This window comes from Apus apus, chromosome 2 (assembly GCF_020740795.1).
Source record: "Apus apus isolate bApuApu2 chromosome 2, bApuApu2.pri.cur, whole genome shotgun sequence".
Lineage (NCBI taxonomy): Eukaryota > Metazoa > Chordata > Aves > Apodiformes > Apodidae > Apus > Apus apus.
In genome coordinates, this window is record NC_067283.1 from 57,387,628 (window position 1) to 57,405,763 (window position 18,136).

Here is an 18,136-nt window from a genome sequence, read left to right on the forward strand (position 1 = left end):
CCTACCAATGGTAATACTTGAATCGAGGTCTCCAGTTGGGAGTCCGTAAAAGCGTCTGAACTGCACAAGCCAGATTTACAAACATATAGCACATAAGGAAAAACCTGTTAAGAAAAAAAAACATAACATAACAACAAAACATTTTCTAATAGGAAATTAACCAGATAGACTTGTATTAAAAGGCTGAACAGAACCCAAAAAAGGATAGGAACTTGTACACTGTGTTCACAGTGGCTAACAGAACACAAGACATAGATTAAACTAATACTTGTAGCATATCAGGCCTCAAAACATGGTATTAGCATAATATAAAGCCTCAATCTAAGATTTCACAGAAAACAGCAAACAACTGACAGTCATGGTGTGCTGGTTTTGGCTGTTACAGAGTTAATTTTCTTCATAGTGTCTCATATGGTGCTATGTTCTGGATTTGTAACCAAACCTGTTGATAACACAGGGATGTTTTAGCTGTCACTGAGTGGCCCTTACACAGACAGCATCAAGGCCATCCCCGTTTTTCCTGCTGCCCCACCAGTAAGAAGTCCTGGGGAGTGGACTCAATTGAAACAGCTGATCAAAACAGACCAAAGGATTATTCAAGACTGTGTAACATCATGCTCAGCAGTAAGAGCTCACTCAGAGAGGAAGAAGGGGGAACATTTAGACTTAATGGTATTTGTTTTCCCAAGTAACAGTTACAAATGGTGAAGTCCTGCTTTCCTGCAAAAGACTAAATATCTGCCTACCGACAGTGAACAAATTCCTTATTTTGGTTTCCTTGTGAGGTAAGCTTATGCCTTACCTATTAAACCATCTTTATCCCAACCCACGAGTTTTCTCACTTACACCCTTTTGATTCTCTCCCCCCTCACACTGGTGGGGAGTGAGCAAGTAGGTGTGTGGGGCCAACAGAGTCAACCAATAACATGTGGGATAAACTTACAAGACAAAGGCAGTAAAATCAAGTTCAGTTCATACCCTAAAACATTAAATTGTTTGGTCTGTCTCTATTAGATGCACCTGAGCTAAAATAACAGGGAACATTTTTAAATGGAGATTTTAAGAAGTTGAACATATTTTTACCAACATTCAAAAACTCTCTCATGGAAAAAGTTATTTGTGCCTGGAAGTTAGTTCCAGTCAAAGCATTATGTTTCCTGCTACCTCTAGGATCAAACAGGAATATAACTTGTTATAGGACAAAGTCTAGCATGTATTATTTCAATAAGAAAAATAATTACCTAGTTAAAAGTAATTTGCCATTTAACCTCAGAACAGAAAACAACACATTCATACTTACATGGAAAGAATTGGTGCTACACTGTCCAATGAGGCTATCAAAATTCCTATTTCACAAATACCAGCAGTGAGGAGCAGAGCCCAAGTTGGTTCTCCATTTGCTTTTCCGTGACCAAACACCTAGATCAGTGAAAGAAAACTCTGAGATTAGGGAGAGCAGTTCATTAATAGTTATGAAATACGGTACAAATAATGAAATAACTCAAACTGGAACCAAAACCAGTCATTAGTTACAAAGAAAAATGAAGCAAACCCACACATTTCCAATATGAAAAACACTTATTAAAATAAGCAATGACTACATAACACTGAAATACTGTTGCAGATGCTGTTTAGGTGATCTCAGGTAACTTAAAATCCAGATGCAAAGACTTATGCTTAGCATATAAAAAGCTAATATAGTTGAGGGCAGTATTTTCTGTAACATACAAAATAGGCATCAACTCAGTACTCAGGAACACAAATACTGATCTTTGAAAAGGACTGAGATAAGCCTGTGGTCCCACACAGAGCCCTATCAAAAATGTGCAGGTGGTAATTTCCTTTGTGGAGAATTCTATCCAGCTGTATTGGTGATAGATGGCAAAATGCCTCACCTGAAGCTCCATCAGTATTTATTCTCCTTCATATGCCACCATACATTATAAAGACTAAGCCCTCACTTTCATTTTCCATAATGGTTTCCTTTCCAAATGTCTAGGTTCTCCATCTCACTCATTCTCCATACTGTGCTCTTCCCGTAGCTTCTTATCATCACTTTTCCTTCCCTTACACTAAAATGCCATTTTTTCTGCTCATGTTACAAGTCTTCAGGGTTTTTTTTCTTAATAATCTCTTGTCCCTATATTAATCTCCTTGCATTCATCTCCTTGACTATTCATGCAGCAGCTACATCACTCCAAAACTGCAAACACATCTCAAGTCTCAAATCCCATTTCAACATCCTGCTTCTCCTGGATTCCTTTCCTTCACTTCCCAAACCATGCTTTTTTTGTTGATTTTTTTTTTTCTTTCGATTCTTGGCTACTTTCAAATATAACCCGGAGAAGACAGAATAATACTGTTGCACTCTCACCAAGTACCAAATTTTTACTTCAGACAAAAGCAAAATTTTTAATTTCTCTCTCTCAATATGACCCAGCCTTTACAATTTATTGCATTACAACCCCTTCCCAGTCACAAGTCAAGCTCTATCATGATTCTGTCCCCCTACCTCAGCACACTTAGTGTATTTACTTCCGGTTGTGGATACAGGGCTTGCAAGTCAGGGATCATGCCACTATTCTCAACTGTGAAATAAAGCAGCAGCATGTTTGATACTCATCATAGAATCACAGAATCCTAGGGGTTGGAAGGGACCTCGAAAGATCATCTAGTCCAACCCCCCTGCTAGAGCAGGGTCACCTAGAGTACATCACAAAGGAATGTGTCCAGGTGGGTATTGAATGTCTCCAGTGAAGAAGATCCCACAACCTCTCTGGGCAGCCTGTTCCAGTGCTCTGTCACTCTCACAGTAAAAAAAAAATTTTTCTGATATTCACCTTAAACCTCCTATGCTCCAATTTGTATCCATTACTCCTTGTCCTATCACTGGTCATCACTGAAAAAAGCTTAACTCCATCTTCTTGACACTCACCCTTTACGCATTTGTAAACATTGATGAGGTCACCCCTCAGTCTCCTTTTCTCCAAACTAAAGAGACCCAGCTCCCTCAGCCTTTCCTCATAAGGGAGATGTTCCACTCCCTTCAGCATCTTTGTGGCTCTGCACTGGACTCTTTCAAGCAGTTCCCTGTCCTTCTTGAACTGAGGGGCCCAGAACTGGACACAATACTCCAGATGCGGCCTCACGAATGCAGAATAGAGGCGGGGGAGAACCTCTCTTGACCTACTAACCACACCCTTTCTAATACACCCCAGAATGCCATTGGCCTTCTTAGCCACAAGGGCACATTGCTGGCTCATGGTCATCCTCCTGTCTACCAGGACCCCCAGGTCCCTTTCACCTACACTGCTCTCCAGCAGGTCAGCCCCCAACCTGTACTGGTACATGGGGTTTCTCTTCCCCAAATGCAAAACTCTACACTTGCCCTTGTTGAACTTCATTGGTTTTTCCCCGCCCAAGTCTCCAGCCTGTCTAGGTCTCGTTGCATGGCAGCACAGCCTTCTGGTGTGTCAGCGACTCCTCCCAGTTTAGTGTCATCAGCAAACTTGCTGAGGGTACATTCTGTACCCTCATCCAGATCGTTGATGAAGATGTTGAACAACAACGGTCCCAGTACCGACCCCTGAGGGACTCCACTAGTCACAGGCCTCCAACTAGATTCTACCCCATTAACTACAACTCTCTGCCTCCTTCCTTTCAACCAGTTCTTGATCCACCTCACTGCCTGATCACCAAACCCATACTTGATCAACTTATCTACAAGGATGCTGTGGGAGACGGTGTCAAATGCCTTACTGAAATCAAGATAGACCACATCTACCGCTCTACCATCATCTATCCACCTAGTAATTTCCTCATAGAAGGCTATAAGGTTAGTCAAACATGACTTACCCTTGGTAAAACCATGTTGACTGCTCTTGATGACCCCCATGTCCTTGATATGCCTAGAGATAGTGCCAAGAACAAGTTGTTCCATCACCTTTCCAGGGATGGAGGTGAGGCTGACCAGTCTATAGTTACCCAGGTCCTCCTTCTTGCCCTTCTTGTAGACTGGAGTGACATTTGCTCTCCTCCAGTCCTCAGGCACCTCTCCTGTTACCCATGACTTACCAAAGATGATGGAGAGTGGACTAGCAATGACCTCCACCAGCTCCCTCAGCACCCTTAGATGCATTCCATCTGGACCCATCAATTTATGGATGTCCAGATTGCTCAACTGATCCCTAACCCAATCCTCATCTACCTGGGCAAACTCCTCCTTTATCTTGACTTCTTCTGGGGCTATATGAAACTGGGGCTCATGGGGAAGGAGTAAAGACAGAGGCAGAGAAGGCATTCAGCAGCTCTGCCTTCTTCATATCCTCTGTCACCAGGGCACCCACCTCATTCAGCAGTGGGCCTATATTGCCTCTGGTGTTAGTTTTGTTGGCTATGTATTTGAAAAAGCCCTTTCTATTGTCCTTAACCCGACTTGCAAGGTTAAGTTCCAAGGAGGCCTTAGCTTTCCTAGTTGTCTCCCTACATTCTCTGACAACAGACCTATATTCCTCCCAAGTGATCAGCCCCTCCTTCCATGATCTATAGATTTTCCTTTTCCACTTGAGTTTGCCCAGCAGTTCCTTTTTTAACCACGCTGGTCTCCTAGCTCCCTTACTAGATTTTCTACCCATTGGGACACACTGATCCTGTGCTTGCAAGAAGTGGTCCTTGAATGTTGACCAGCTATCTCATGCACATCCTCAGCATCTTTCTCCACTTCTGGTAGAAAAGACACCCCCAAACTAAAGAAGTGGTGATGTAGTTTCCTCAATGAACAAGTTGCCAATACAGTAGGGCTCAAGCCAGTGAAATGGGAGACAGAACAGTAGCACTGCTGCCAGGGCTGCTTCTAGCTGAACATTCAGGCAGCAGAGGGGCTACAGAAGCAGCAACTGCTTTTTAATTTGTTTACTTCTCGATTCATTAAGCCTCTGGCTCCTTCTCCCAGCAACAATACCAGTGTATGTTTCCAGCAATCATTCCTCCCTGCAGCCCAAGGGAATAGAAGGACCCAAGAGAAAACAACAAGAATGTGGTCCTACTGAGACTAGGCACTAGCAGACAGACCAGGGAAGCAGCAGGTGAATGGAAACAAGTGATTAGAGACCAAGAAAAAAGTTGGCAACAGCAGTATGGCTGCCTTTCAAAAAACAAGTAACAAAAAAAAACCCCAAACAACAAAACTCCCACAACACACAAAAGATAACCCACCCTCCCAAGCCACTAGCATTACCTCTTTCATTTTGCTTTGCTTCTCAGCTTTTCTGTCTCCTCGAATCACAGAATCAAATTGCTACAGATCAAATCACCACAGAATCATCATTTGTGTTGGAAGGGATCTTAAAAATCATCTAGTTCCAACCTCTCTGCAGAGACATCTTCCACTAGAACAGGTTGCTTAAAGCCCCATCCAACCTGGCTTGAACACTTCCAGGGAAGGGGCATCCACAACCTCCCTGGGCAACCTGTTCTACTATCTCATTCCCTGTGCTCTCCTTTCCCTTCTTCCCACAAGTTTTTTTCCCATTTGCACATACTCTGCACATCTTCCTCCTCAGATGTTTCCCCTCCAGCCCCACTCAAATTCTCCAGCTAACCCATCATTCATAATAGTCCTAGGCACATTCTAGCTAAGGAATTTTCTCCTCATGCCACAAATAATGTGTTGACTCATAGCAGGCTTTACCCAAACTCAGGAAGCACACTAAGCTGCTGCTATTCTATATCTACCCCTCACTGAAGGTAGATTTTAGATATCTCTGAGATAGGTTATGCTCCAAGAGTAATAGCCCATTTTGTAACATGACACTACTACAGAGACCTCAGATGTGAGAATACGACCTAGAGCACACTGACTCTAGGTCTGACTCTAGAGGTAAGTGTGGGTAAAGCAGGGAATACTCCTTAGGTATCAAAATAATTATACAAACCTCCCAAAGGGATATATAAAATAAACAAGTGTTCCAAATAATCCCTCTACATACAGAGAAGCTTGTTTTACTAAATTCAGCCCTAGTTATCCTCAGTGCCTGTATTATCTGCGATTTCTTTCTGTGTGCTAAATTTGACAACTGACCCCTAACACTGTTCAAAAAAATATTCATAGTCACTCAGATATAATCCTGGTTTTTATACTTAATCTATTCCTGCTATGTTATGGTTGTGCTGTGCAATCATTGGCAACTCTTGGCAATTTAAGGTAAGCTTTCAAACTTCATCACAGAAATCAGCTTTGCTCTCCAGACATTCCAATCTGTTGGATTTTTTTTTTTAAGTGTAGTTGTCTTTTTTTTTTTTTTGCAGATGCAGCCAAACAATTGTGTTAAATAACTTCCATCAAGAGTTCTCTTTTCTTCTATTTGCCGGTTCCCTTACTCACTTCCTTTGAGAAAAACCCAATTTATTTATTTTTAAAAACGTGGACAGGGATGTTGGAACAATCTTAATGCTCAGAGTCACAGAACAGAATTCTGCTACATCTTTGTTGACTTCATTTAGCTTACAAAGATGAAAACTATTATTGTGTCTCTGCGATATGAGCAGTATCATGCAGTTCCATAGTAAGATTCAATCAACTCTGTTCACAAATACAAATCGTAACACAGCCTGAGTCAAGCAGTTGTTAGTTGCTTCTTGGGTATTTCCATTTATAGAAGACTTACATTCTCAGTTTTGAAGTATTTATGTGTAAGAAGAATAATTAAATAACACCGCACAGAAATATCCAAGTTAAAACCTGGTCCTATGGTAGCTTTATCTTTTATAGTACACAATTAAAGCTGAGCTTCAAATCTTTTCCTTACATTTTGAAAGGAATAGCAAAAATAATGCCTCATTTTTTATTATGAGCCACACTTGAAGTACCATATATGCAAAAAAAATCTTACTTGAATAAAAGGTACAATGCCATCTCTTGCAATGGCCTGCAACAGACGGGGTGCACCGGTGAGACTCTGGAGACCAGCACCACATGTTGAGAAGAAGGAACCAATCACAATAACCCATGGAGAAGGCCAGGCTAGTGTACCAACCACTAGATTTCCATTAACTGCTTCTCCAAACCTTAGAGAAGGCGGGGAGGGAAAAAACCACGTATCAGTAAACATTAAAATAACTTTTACTATAGCTTCAACATCCACATTTCAATCTCTTTGGACAACAGCACTTTGCAACAATGAACACCATGTCACAGTATGTACTATAGGATTTTCCAACCAATTTCTCTTAATTCTGCTGTTTAAAAAAAACAACAAAAACATTCTAATTGATTCATCATACGTGCTACCTCTAAGCAAACTGCAGCAATTATCAGGAATCTTGGCAAACTTTACAGAAATAGCAGCAATAGCATTTACATATGCATCCTTTAGATCCTAGAGACTCCTAGGAATTCAACTGCAGAAGTCTGTTTTACAAGTAATACAGGTATACCCCAGGACATGAACAGGAGATTCACCTAAAATATTAGCCTTTCCTTTCAATAGTGTGACACTGACATACAGACAAATAAACAAACTGTTAGACACAACCATCTCAATTTATCCATGTGCCTTCTGATTGTCATGCTACCTCATGCCATTTTAAAATTACTGTGGCAAGCAAGCAGGTGGGAAGGCAGAAAGAGGTCCCCTTAGTCCTGACTGTCCCATCCACTGCCGCTGCTTTTTTAAAGATAATTAACTTTATGTTCATTTACAGACATCCTGGGTAAACTGTGGAAAGATTCTTTCCCTTTTGCCCACCTCCTAATGTTTTTGTTTTAAGAGCCAGTAAACTTCTGGTAGTTCATCTTAGTCTTACAATTGCTTTTGGTTGCTTACTAACAAAACTATCTATAGTGTGATTGCATAATTATTTTGAAAAACCTGAAAACATTGAAAAATAATAAAGACCAGAGAAAAGGCTACAGAAAAAGAAAAATTAAATGCTCTCTCTCTTTTCAGACCTGCTCTTAAACAGAGTCAAGACACTTAGTAGTAATCAGGTTAATATAATAATCCAGTGTTCAAATTCTTGTATACACCCAAGATTGAATACATAGCTACATGCAGATAGAAAAAGGGCTAACCACACCCTTTAAAATTATAGGAGAAAAAATATTAGGCTTCTATGACAACATTTATGCAGCTGAACATTAATTCTTAAATCAAATTGTAATGCCTGTGTTTTAATGTAACAAGGGGTAGGAACAACTTGAATAAAGTGAAACACTGAAAGATGTACAACCTACATTTTATCATGGTAGATTTGATAATCCTTAATTAAAAGAACACAAAAAACAGTCCTTAAATGAGACCAAAATCTACACATTTTACTGTTATGCTGGGTTTCAGCCAAACATGAACTGGCAGCAGTGTAAATGAAAGAACATGGATTCAATGCTCTTGCTGAAGTGCATCCTGCTGTAGTGATGGATCACCTGCACTCAACAGCTGGCAAAATTTCCTCCCTCCTCCCCTAACCCAATTCATTTCAAATACATTACTTTCAAAAATGTGAGTTTATAGATATTGACTCCACATTAATTTATAATTCAGAATGCATTTACTATTTCTTAAACATCAGCTTGATTTGGTTTGTATATTTACTTTGAAGAAAAAGACATCAGATTTTCACTGATGCAGCTATACTATTTTAAAGTAAAAATGATCCCTTGCTGCTTCTTGAATTAGCTTTGATCAGAATCCAGTTTTTAATTTATGATTCTCCTTCTAGACTAAGAGACTGTGTTTTGAAGTAAGTTGTCTCAGCATCATCTCCATCACCTTCCAAACAACACCCCAATGCCACTGCTTCATCACCAAAAGCAAACTTGGGCCTTAGAAAAGAGAATCAGACACCAGGAAGGAAACAAATGTGAAACCTGCCAACAGGTTCATCTTAGGCAACTCAACGTCTTTTAAGGGATAAATTTATAAAAATCTGGAGATTCTGTTCATTACATTTACTCCCTTTGTGCTTTATATTGTGCCTCAAATATCCTCAGGTAACTACAAGGGTGACAACTGACACAACTCCTGTTCTACAACTGATATTTTATAACAAAAAATAGCTAGATATCCAGTGAAAATGATAGGCCTGATGGTGCATTTACAGTCTCTCTCATGAACTCTCCTTGTCACAGAACTGTGAAAAATATTTCTTTTTGTTCCTCAGGAGCATATTACTTCTCCCAGAGTAATAATGCTTCCCTTACCCATATCCATCAGCTCCACAAATACTATTATTGTCTCTCTCAAGAACATTTTATTAGGGACAGTTCCACTTCAAACATTTATTCTAGATTCTGCATCTATTTCTTGAAGGGATACAGCTTGATAATCTGACCAGTTTTTTTGCAGCCATCTCAGTTTAACTCACATAGACTTTCCTTCCAGTTTTAACCTAATCAAGAGAAAAACATCACATATATATTTCCCAGAAGAGCCATTAATAAATGCTGTTAACATAACCCATGATCATGCATACTCTCTGTAAAATTAGAAGTTGAATACAACTTACTTATCTCTTAATATCACACCTTCTATACAGGCACCAAACAGCACTATACAGGAGAGATCTATTACTGAGACTGAAGGAAGATTACACTATAAATTATCAGATACATAGCAAGAATAAAATACCTCCACCATTTAACACCTAAGTGTAAATGAAAGCATCCCTGATAATGAAGAGGGGAGGGGGGCAGAAGGTTGTTGGGTTTTTTGATTGTTGTTGTTTTTTCTGGCTGTTTTTTTAACTCGTCTCTGCTACAACTTTTTAGTTTAAGTTCTCTACAACTGCATTTGATGCAGTTTATTTCAAATATCGGAAATAGCCAGTCCCTACATCATGCAACAGAACAGATATTTTCTTATACAAATAAGCATTTATGTCTTCTAGGTATTGAAGGCCTAGCAATTTCTATTGCTGGTAGTTTGCTTTAAGATTTTCAATTATTATACTAAGTATAACAACAAAGCAATCTTCCAGCTAAAGCATGATGCTAAAATCCTCTACATCATTTAACTAAAAACATCAGTTATATCTTGGAATTTGAAGCACTAGTAGAATATAGAATATTTATATACATTTTTATATATACAAATAAAATGTGAGGTATTTAATAATATTCATACATTATATTTTAGACAAACAAAGTATTTCTTTTCAGGTTAGCTTTCATTCACCTTATACTTGGGCAACTCTAATGACTTCAATGAAAAAAGTGTAGTGTTATAGCTACAGAATGTGCACTAGGAAATAAGAAGTCACAGCATAAAGGATACAAATAAAAGACGTAGTTGAAATAGCCAAAATTGTTCCAGTAGGAATAGATTTCTGAGCATCCTTAAGATCTCCAGATCTGTTTGAACCTGCCATAATACCTTAAAAAAATAAAATAAAATAAAGTTTACATGTCATAAAAACAATTAATACTAATTCCATGTAAGTAACTACTAGAATAGGAACATTTAACTTTCAACCTGATTTAACACATCTTTACCAATGAAGCAGATGACAGAAGTGTATTATAATCCAGCACAAATCCTCAATTTACACCCTAATTTTATTCAGAAATGTGTGTGTTAGCACCCATTGTTGACTGAACATATTCCAGAAAGCTCAGGAAAGAGACAGATTAAAAAAAAGTTATTTTTCAAATGTAATTTCAGAATCGTTTGTAAAATGAGGAAATATACAGCAGCAGCAAAACGTTGGGGTTGTTACAAACTAAGAGAGATTTTTCAGCTTAGCCAGTGTTACCAAACGCACTAACTTTCTGTTTAAACAGACTCTACATAGTAAGATATGTAAGCAAGTCAATAGACTAAATAACAAAAACACAGCAACAAAGAAGAGCAAGCAGGAAATACAAGAAGAATTCTTAGGAAATCACATGTACACATTGCTGTTTAAATTCAACAGGAGAACAAAAACATTTTCTAGCACATACTGTGACAAGAGGGGAAAAATCAAACAACAACTGACTAATTCTGCCATCTTTCCCAGCATTGCCTTGACCACACTTGGAGGCAAAACCGTGGGAGTTAATGTCAACACGTTCCAGTGCAAAACTATTGTCAAACTCCATGCAATGAAACTAACCACAGGTTCAGACAGGATGAGATCCTGATAAAAGAGCCTGAAGCAGAGAAATGGAAGCAGTGGAGGACAGGAATATAAAGGGACACTTATGCCTGGTATTTTACTAGCAAGCACTGCTGCAACTTGCTAACAGAAGGTATTGTTACTTGGTATTACAAAAGTTCTTGAATTGGGACTTCTGAAGAAAAATTTCTCTGGTTATTTCAGTCAAAGGTGACCCGAGGAAAGTGATATTCAACTAATCTAACCTTTAAGCTTGACAAAGAAGTCTCTGCTAATTAGTGTTGCAAAAAAAGTGCTGGACATTTAAATAAATCACAGGTGATTCATGGCTTGAATACCTGAATCAATCCTTTTAACACTCAACTATTCTCTCATGCATTTGAAGATCAAAATATTAAAAAGGTATGTATCATAAATAAACATTCAGTAATGCACAGAGCTTTTGCTTTCTTTCCAAACATAGAAAGCAGCACTTCAACTGATTCTTTGCTTAAGTCCTATAATGCTCTAAAATAACCAACCACCAGTAATGTCATTCTAGCACCAGAAATTTTTAGGCACATAAAACTTGGGACACACAGACTAGCAATATTGCGTCTCAGCAATAAACATTCACATGCACACAAATTAATCTTTTCAGCTGTAAGTACACATCCTTACTCAAGAAAAAATGGTCATATCTACCTGTCACAGATGGGAAATAAATCCCCACAAGCATCGTGAAGTAGGTCATGATGTCTGTAAAAACATAAGGCAATCCACTCATTTTTGTCTCTTCTGATCCAGGAATTGATGGCTGATCTTTTTTCTCAACTATTGATCCTTTTTCTGAATAGGTACTCCAGAGATTATCTACAAGGCAAAAAAAGCCCAAGAGCCAGTGTCATCTTCATCCTTCTGTTTCAGGATATTAAGTAGTAAGAATGCAATAATCTTATGAATCAGATGGCTTTTTGTACACAAAAATCATGGTACTTCCCAATATTTCCTTATAAAGCCAAGAATACAGCAGCAATATGATCAATACTATTTAGCACTGTATTCTGAGATTCTATGAATACCAATTGTAACTGGTGGACATTCCCACTGCATGCCAGAAGAAATGCAGTAATGTATGGGATGCATCAGATAAGACTTTTCCACCAAAGAAAGATTTAGTTACAGAATTAAATTGTATTTGTAGAATGTCCACTGCCATTGCACAGACACATGGATCAGCATGTATTGTGATAAAATAAGGAAGCTATTATTCTCCAGGTTCAGGCAATCTTTGCATATAGCTATACCTTCTGCTTTTGTATTATGAGGAGGTAAAAAACACGAAATACTACTTAGCAGATAACTTCAGTTACTTTAAGACCTGTTGTATGGAATAACCCTGGACAACAGTTCAAGACTCAGCTTGTTCATTGTGAAGGTGTTCCCCACTGTGACAACAGCAGAGTAACCACACTTCAGAAGATAATTGATAAGCAAAAAAAAACAAATGCAAAAAGAAACAAAACAAGGAAAAAAACAAACAGCAGAATATGGCTTAAATTCTCCAACAAACTAAGGATGCTTTTTTCATAAAGATTGACAGCTGAAAGAACCAGTAGCTTTTGAGAGCTTACATTTGTGGAAACACTGGTTGTGCCCCTAGACAAGATGGTGAGAACATCCAACACTGGTTCTTAATTTGAAATGACACAAGTTGTCCTATCGTGTCAGGAAATAAAGTAGATACTTGTTCTGGTTTGGTGGGTTTTTTGGTAGCAGGGGAAGGACCCAGGGGTGGCTCTGGTAAGGAGCTGAGAAGCTGCCCCTGCTCCAAACCCAGCCAAGGAGCCACTAGATGGACAATAGATGTGCCTCTGTGATTAACATATGAAAGAACTGAGATAAGAGCTGAGCAGAGCGAGCACTTAAAGAAAAAAAAGAGCTGAGCTGGAGAAGCAGAGCGGTGAAGAAGAAGGGGAAGAAGGTGCCCAAGCAGAAGTTTCCCTGCAGCCCATGGCGAGATGGCAGCTGTCCCCCTGCACTCATGGAGGAACGTGGTGGAACATTCCCTGAAGGCGCCAGGAGGGGTGAACTTGGCCAGTGGGCTTGGATGTTGTGGCCAGAGGATTTGCTGCCAGTGGACTCTGATTATGCAGCTTTGGAAGACCCCGGGGCCAGGGGAGGTGGCTGTTCCTGAAGCAGCCCGTGACTCTGTGGGAAGCCCAGGCTGGAGCAGCTCCGGACCCCGTGGGAAGGACTCATGAAGGAGAGGTTGGTGGAGGATTCTCTCCCATGGGAGGGACCCCATGGGGAAGCAGGGCAGGACTGTAAGGAATCCTGCTTCCTGAGGAGGAAGAAGCAGCAGGAACCACCAGCCTGTGAAGTGACTCTAAACCCCATCCCCTGTCCCCCTGTGCTGCTGGGGGGAAGGAGGGAGAGAAACCGGGAACAAAGGGATTTGGGCCCGGGAAGAAGGGAGGGGTGGGGTAACATATGCAAGCCCTGCTCTGTGTGTGTCTGTGTCCTGGGTGTGTGTGATTAGTGTGAAATTAAATTGTTATTTTTCCCCAAGTTGAGTCTGTTTTGCCTGGGACCTTAATCAATCCCTCCTTGTCCTTTGTCTCAACCCATGACCTTTCTCCTCCTCATCCCAGTGTGTCTGTGTCGGGGGCAGTTGAGTGAGAGGCCATGGGGCTGTTCCTTTGTTGTCGTGTTGGGCCCAAACCACGACAATACTCTCCCTCCCTGTCCAAGAGCCAAAGGATTTTACACCACAGAAATAAGAAATTCTCTTGGACTGCCAAGATGATGGATCTGATTGCCAGTTTATAGCTATCTAGTGAAACCTAAGAGAATTAAGTACAGTATTTTAAGCCTTCACAGTAGCAGAAGGTTACGTTCAGCACAACAGGAAGTTAAATCTGAACTGCCGTAAGCAGCCAAAGATAGGGTATGTATATCCAGATTTGTAACAGAAATCTTACAATTGCTAAGCTTGTATGTAAGCATGACTGAGAAATGCAAGAAACAGCAGAACAAAGATTAAAAGGAAATAAAGTATTAATTGCTACAGAATGCTGTGTGTGTTAGTTCATTCAAATGAGGAGGAACAAACTGATCTAGAGATATGACCAAAGCCATATAAAGGGGAGCTAGTGAAACAAGAGGATTGTAGATTTCAAGAATCTTTGCAAAGACTACAGGAGTGACAGAAACCAAGACAAGATCTCCAAATTAACATCAACTCCCTATGGAGCATAAAAAGAAAGTCCAAAAATCAATTTGTCATTGCCGATAAAAAGAACTAAACACTTAATGAGAACCCAACAGTCTGCATCCTTTATTCAGTATGACACAGTATGACACAGAAGTGACAGTGGCCTGAGCAAGCCAATGCACACAGCTCTATTTGTGGAAGTGTGCATGCCAGCATGAGTGGGTAAAACCCCTTTCATAAGATGTCACAGAGACCTTTGTTACACTATATATGTTCATTCTCCCAAAAGTGATAAACCTAATGAAAATTAGGGTGAGGAATAAGGGTTACTTTTCAGGATAGTGAAATGCACTTTTATAGTAGCGTTAATTCAAAGAAATGTTAATCAGAACAAAACTAGAGCACATTTTTCCAATAGTAGAAAAATTAGTTATCAGCCTGAATCCTCCAAGAACACTGAACGATCTGAGGTGCTAATTATGAGCTTACCTGAAATTGTATTGCTACCCAACAACTGAAACATGACAAACATAAGGCAAACTTTAAGAGAGTTTCAGAGAGATAAGGAAACTAAAGGAAACTAGCAGCATCTGAACATGAACAGTTGATAGCAACAATAAAAAAGGTTAGAAGCAGAATCACACAGAATGGTAGCGGTTGGAAGGGATCCCAAAAGATTAGTCCAACCTCCCTGCCAGAGCAGGATCATCCAGAGTGGGTCACACAGCAATACACCCAGGTGGGTTTTGAAAGTCTCCAGAGAAGGAGACTCCACAACCTCTCTGGACAGCCTGTTCCAGTGCTCTGTCACTCACAGTAAAGAAGTTTTTTCTGATGTTTACGTGGAACCTCCTATGTTCCAGTTTGCACCCATTGCCCCTTGTCCTGTCACTGGTCATCACTGAAAAAAGCCTGGCTCTGTCCTCCAGACACTCGCCCTTTACATACCTTGTAAACATTGATGAGGTCACCCCTCAGTCTCCTTTTCTCCAAGCTAAAGAGACCCAGCTCCCTCAGCCTTTCCTCATAAGGGAGGTGTTCCACTCCCTTAATCATCTTTGTGGCTCTGCACTGGGCTCTTTCAAGCAGTTCCCTGTCCTTCCTGAACTGAGGGGCCCAGAACTGGACACAATATTCCAGATGCAGCCCCACCAAGGCAGAATAGATGGGGAGGAGAACCTCTCTTGACCTACTAACCGCACCCTTTCTAATACACCCCAGGATGCCATTGGCCTTCTTAGCCACAAGGGCACATTGCTGACTCATGGTCATCCTCCTGTCCACCAGGACCCCAGGTCCCTTTCTCCTACACTGCTCTCCAGCAACTCAGCCCCCAACCTGTACTGGTACATGGGGTTGTCCTTCCCCAGATGCAAGACTCTACACTTGCCCTTGTTGAATTTCATCAAGTTTCTCCCTGCCCAACTCTCCAGCCTGTCCAGGTCTCACTGAATGGCAGCACAGCCTTCTGGTGTGTCAGCCCCTCCTCCCAGTTTAGTGTCATCAGCAAACTTGCTGACTGACAAAGCTGGCATATATTCCCAGTTTTTTCTTGAGTTTTAAGAAACTGTGGAACTCTTAGCATAGCTCCTGTAAAGGATGTTTGTCAGAAATATTCAAGTTTCTTGATGAAAACACTAACAAATGTGATCTACTTAGTCCAGTCCACCTGGATTTCCTGCTTTTGAATAACCCCTCACTCAAGGAATCTAGAGTACCCATGGTGTAAGAGGAAGACTCCTCACATGGATTAAAAACTTGGTTCAAAGATTAAAAACAACAGGATAGGAGTTCATGTAAATACAGTTTTATAACACAGGAAAGCCACCAATAAGTTTCCAAAAAGATCAGCAGCAGGGTGTACTGGAAAGCACTGGTTACACTCAAACAGCCTGGAAAAAGGAGCTAGTAGCAAGATGAGAAAGTTTTTTGGTAGTACTCAGTTATTCAGAGCTGGAGAAGCAAAGCCAACTGCAAAGAAGTGCAAGAAAAAATACATCAGACTGAACAAAATGCAATTGATTGAACTGCATACCAAAGCTTCAAGCAATGAAGACCAGAAGGTGCATCCCTCACACTGAGGTTTCAGCAATGGTTGATATGAGGTCTTAGCATTAAGTGAAACTAGAATAGCTAAATGCAGTGCTAGTTCAAAGAAATGTTAATCAGCTAACAGAACCAAAGCACATATTTTCCAAAAGCCTGAAGTCTCCAAAAGCAGGACAGCAGTTTAAAGCTTACTCTGTTGCAAAAAATTGGAACATACAGCCATCTTCTGAACTGGTGCAAAAATGTAAAAACATTCAGGAAAAGTTGTAGGAATGTGTATGGTAAATTATAAATTGCAGAGAACAAACCCTAAGTCTTATTTCTTGTAACAAAAACTTCAATCAAAAATAATTTCATTTTTCATTGAGGAAAATGAGTGGGTGTTTTTTTTTTTAAACATACTAAATGAAGCATAGGCTTCTCTGAAACTAAATTGCTATCTTTTCACTTATTTGTACAATTTATATTTGACGTTTTAAACTGAGGTACTATTGCAGGAGTGATTGCCTAGTACTGTTGCATATTTACATAAATCAAACCTCATTTTAAAGGGAAGCAGGGGAGAAGTATCACAACATCCATTTCAACCTCAGAAACATTCTTCATGTTCAAAATGAATCTTATGACCCAGTACCACTGGCACTGCAAGCTGCCAAAACTGCACAGGAATGGAAATGGAAGAAAAGCTATATACTTTGTAGAGCATCTCCTAGACTGGAAGCTAGACTGCTTTTCTCCAAACTCATCACTAACTTGCAGTACCACATTGGACACACCACAGGACTTCACTCCCTAGTTCATCACCTGTACACTGGAAACAAGCTCTCCCTCAGGAAAGTTTGAGAGTGTATTAATGAACAGCTTACTGAAATAAGTGTATTTGGCATACAAAAGAGCTAAACACTTTTTAAAAAATAGGTGTGGTAAACATTTTCCTACTTCTTTTTTGATAGAACAAGGCTTTTGAAAGAGTGCTTGTAAAAATTCAGTGATCCCCAAATTAAAGCATATGACATTAAGCTTCTAAAACCAGATGGAAACTTTATAGAAAGAAACATACTCTAGGTTGCAATCTTTCACACGTGTCCAAAAATTTTTTAAGTCACTGTGCTTTCCAACTTACCAATTAGAACTCCACTCATTATTCCTGGAATCCCTTGAATTTCTGTTACGTTATTGAGACTAAAGTAGTCATCACATGTAGCATTAAGCAAAGGACTATCACAGAATAGTTGCCACAGAGTTGTAGTCTGTGTTTCATTATTGCTTTCAGTAAATTTGGCACAGACATCAAAGCTGCGTTTTGACAATGTACGGTTTCCAAGGAGACAGATTCTGTAAACAAAAAATATAAAAACAATGATCCTTCAATAAAGTGCTGTGCATTAAACCCTTTTTTGTCCATTAGACTTCTTCAGAAACCTGTTACTTACAGTACCTATCTTCTGGCCTATACTACATCCACTAAAACAGTATATAGTCTTTGCATATAAAGTCTTCATCAATAATCTTTAAAACACCAATCACACATTTTTACTTTAAGGCATTAATAACTATTTTGCCTTCTGATTTACTCTTTGGAAAACAATCAACTCAAGCAGTTTGGCCACTAAGTAACAGAGATCAGATTAATTCAGTCCTACAAGAAACAAGTGAAATGAAGTAATACTTAATATAACAATGACTCTGAACAAGAAAATACAAAAATTAAGCAAGTCTGTCATGTCCTTTTCTAGCAAACATGTATTTTAGAAAGCCCTCAAAAATATTAAAATCCAAAAGGTAGAAAATAATCCA

General features: G+C 39.7%; 1 protein-coding gene across 2 annotated transcripts in view; it reads right to left on the bottom strand.

Moving 5' to 3' along the window:
• Positions 1-18,136, bottom strand: part of SLC12A7 (solute carrier family 12 member 7) — a 75,764-nt gene that overhangs the window by 23,680 nt on the left and 33,948 nt on the right. For both annotated transcript variants that reach the window (XM_051611484.1, XM_051611485.1), the window contains exons 8-14: positions 17,463-17,674; positions 11,779-11,946; positions 10,272-10,370; positions 9,505-9,562; positions 6,891-7,065; positions 1,301-1,419; positions 6-104 (exon numbers count right to left, since the gene is read on the bottom strand). In XM_051611484.1, coding sequence (XP_051467444.1) covers positions 6-104; positions 1,301-1,419; positions 6,891-7,065; positions 9,505-9,562; positions 10,272-10,370; positions 11,779-11,946; positions 17,463-17,674 — 930 coding nt within the window. The remainder of the gene's footprint in view (positions 1-5; positions 105-1,300; positions 1,420-6,890; positions 7,066-9,504; positions 9,563-10,271; positions 10,371-11,778; positions 11,947-17,462; positions 17,675-18,136) is intronic.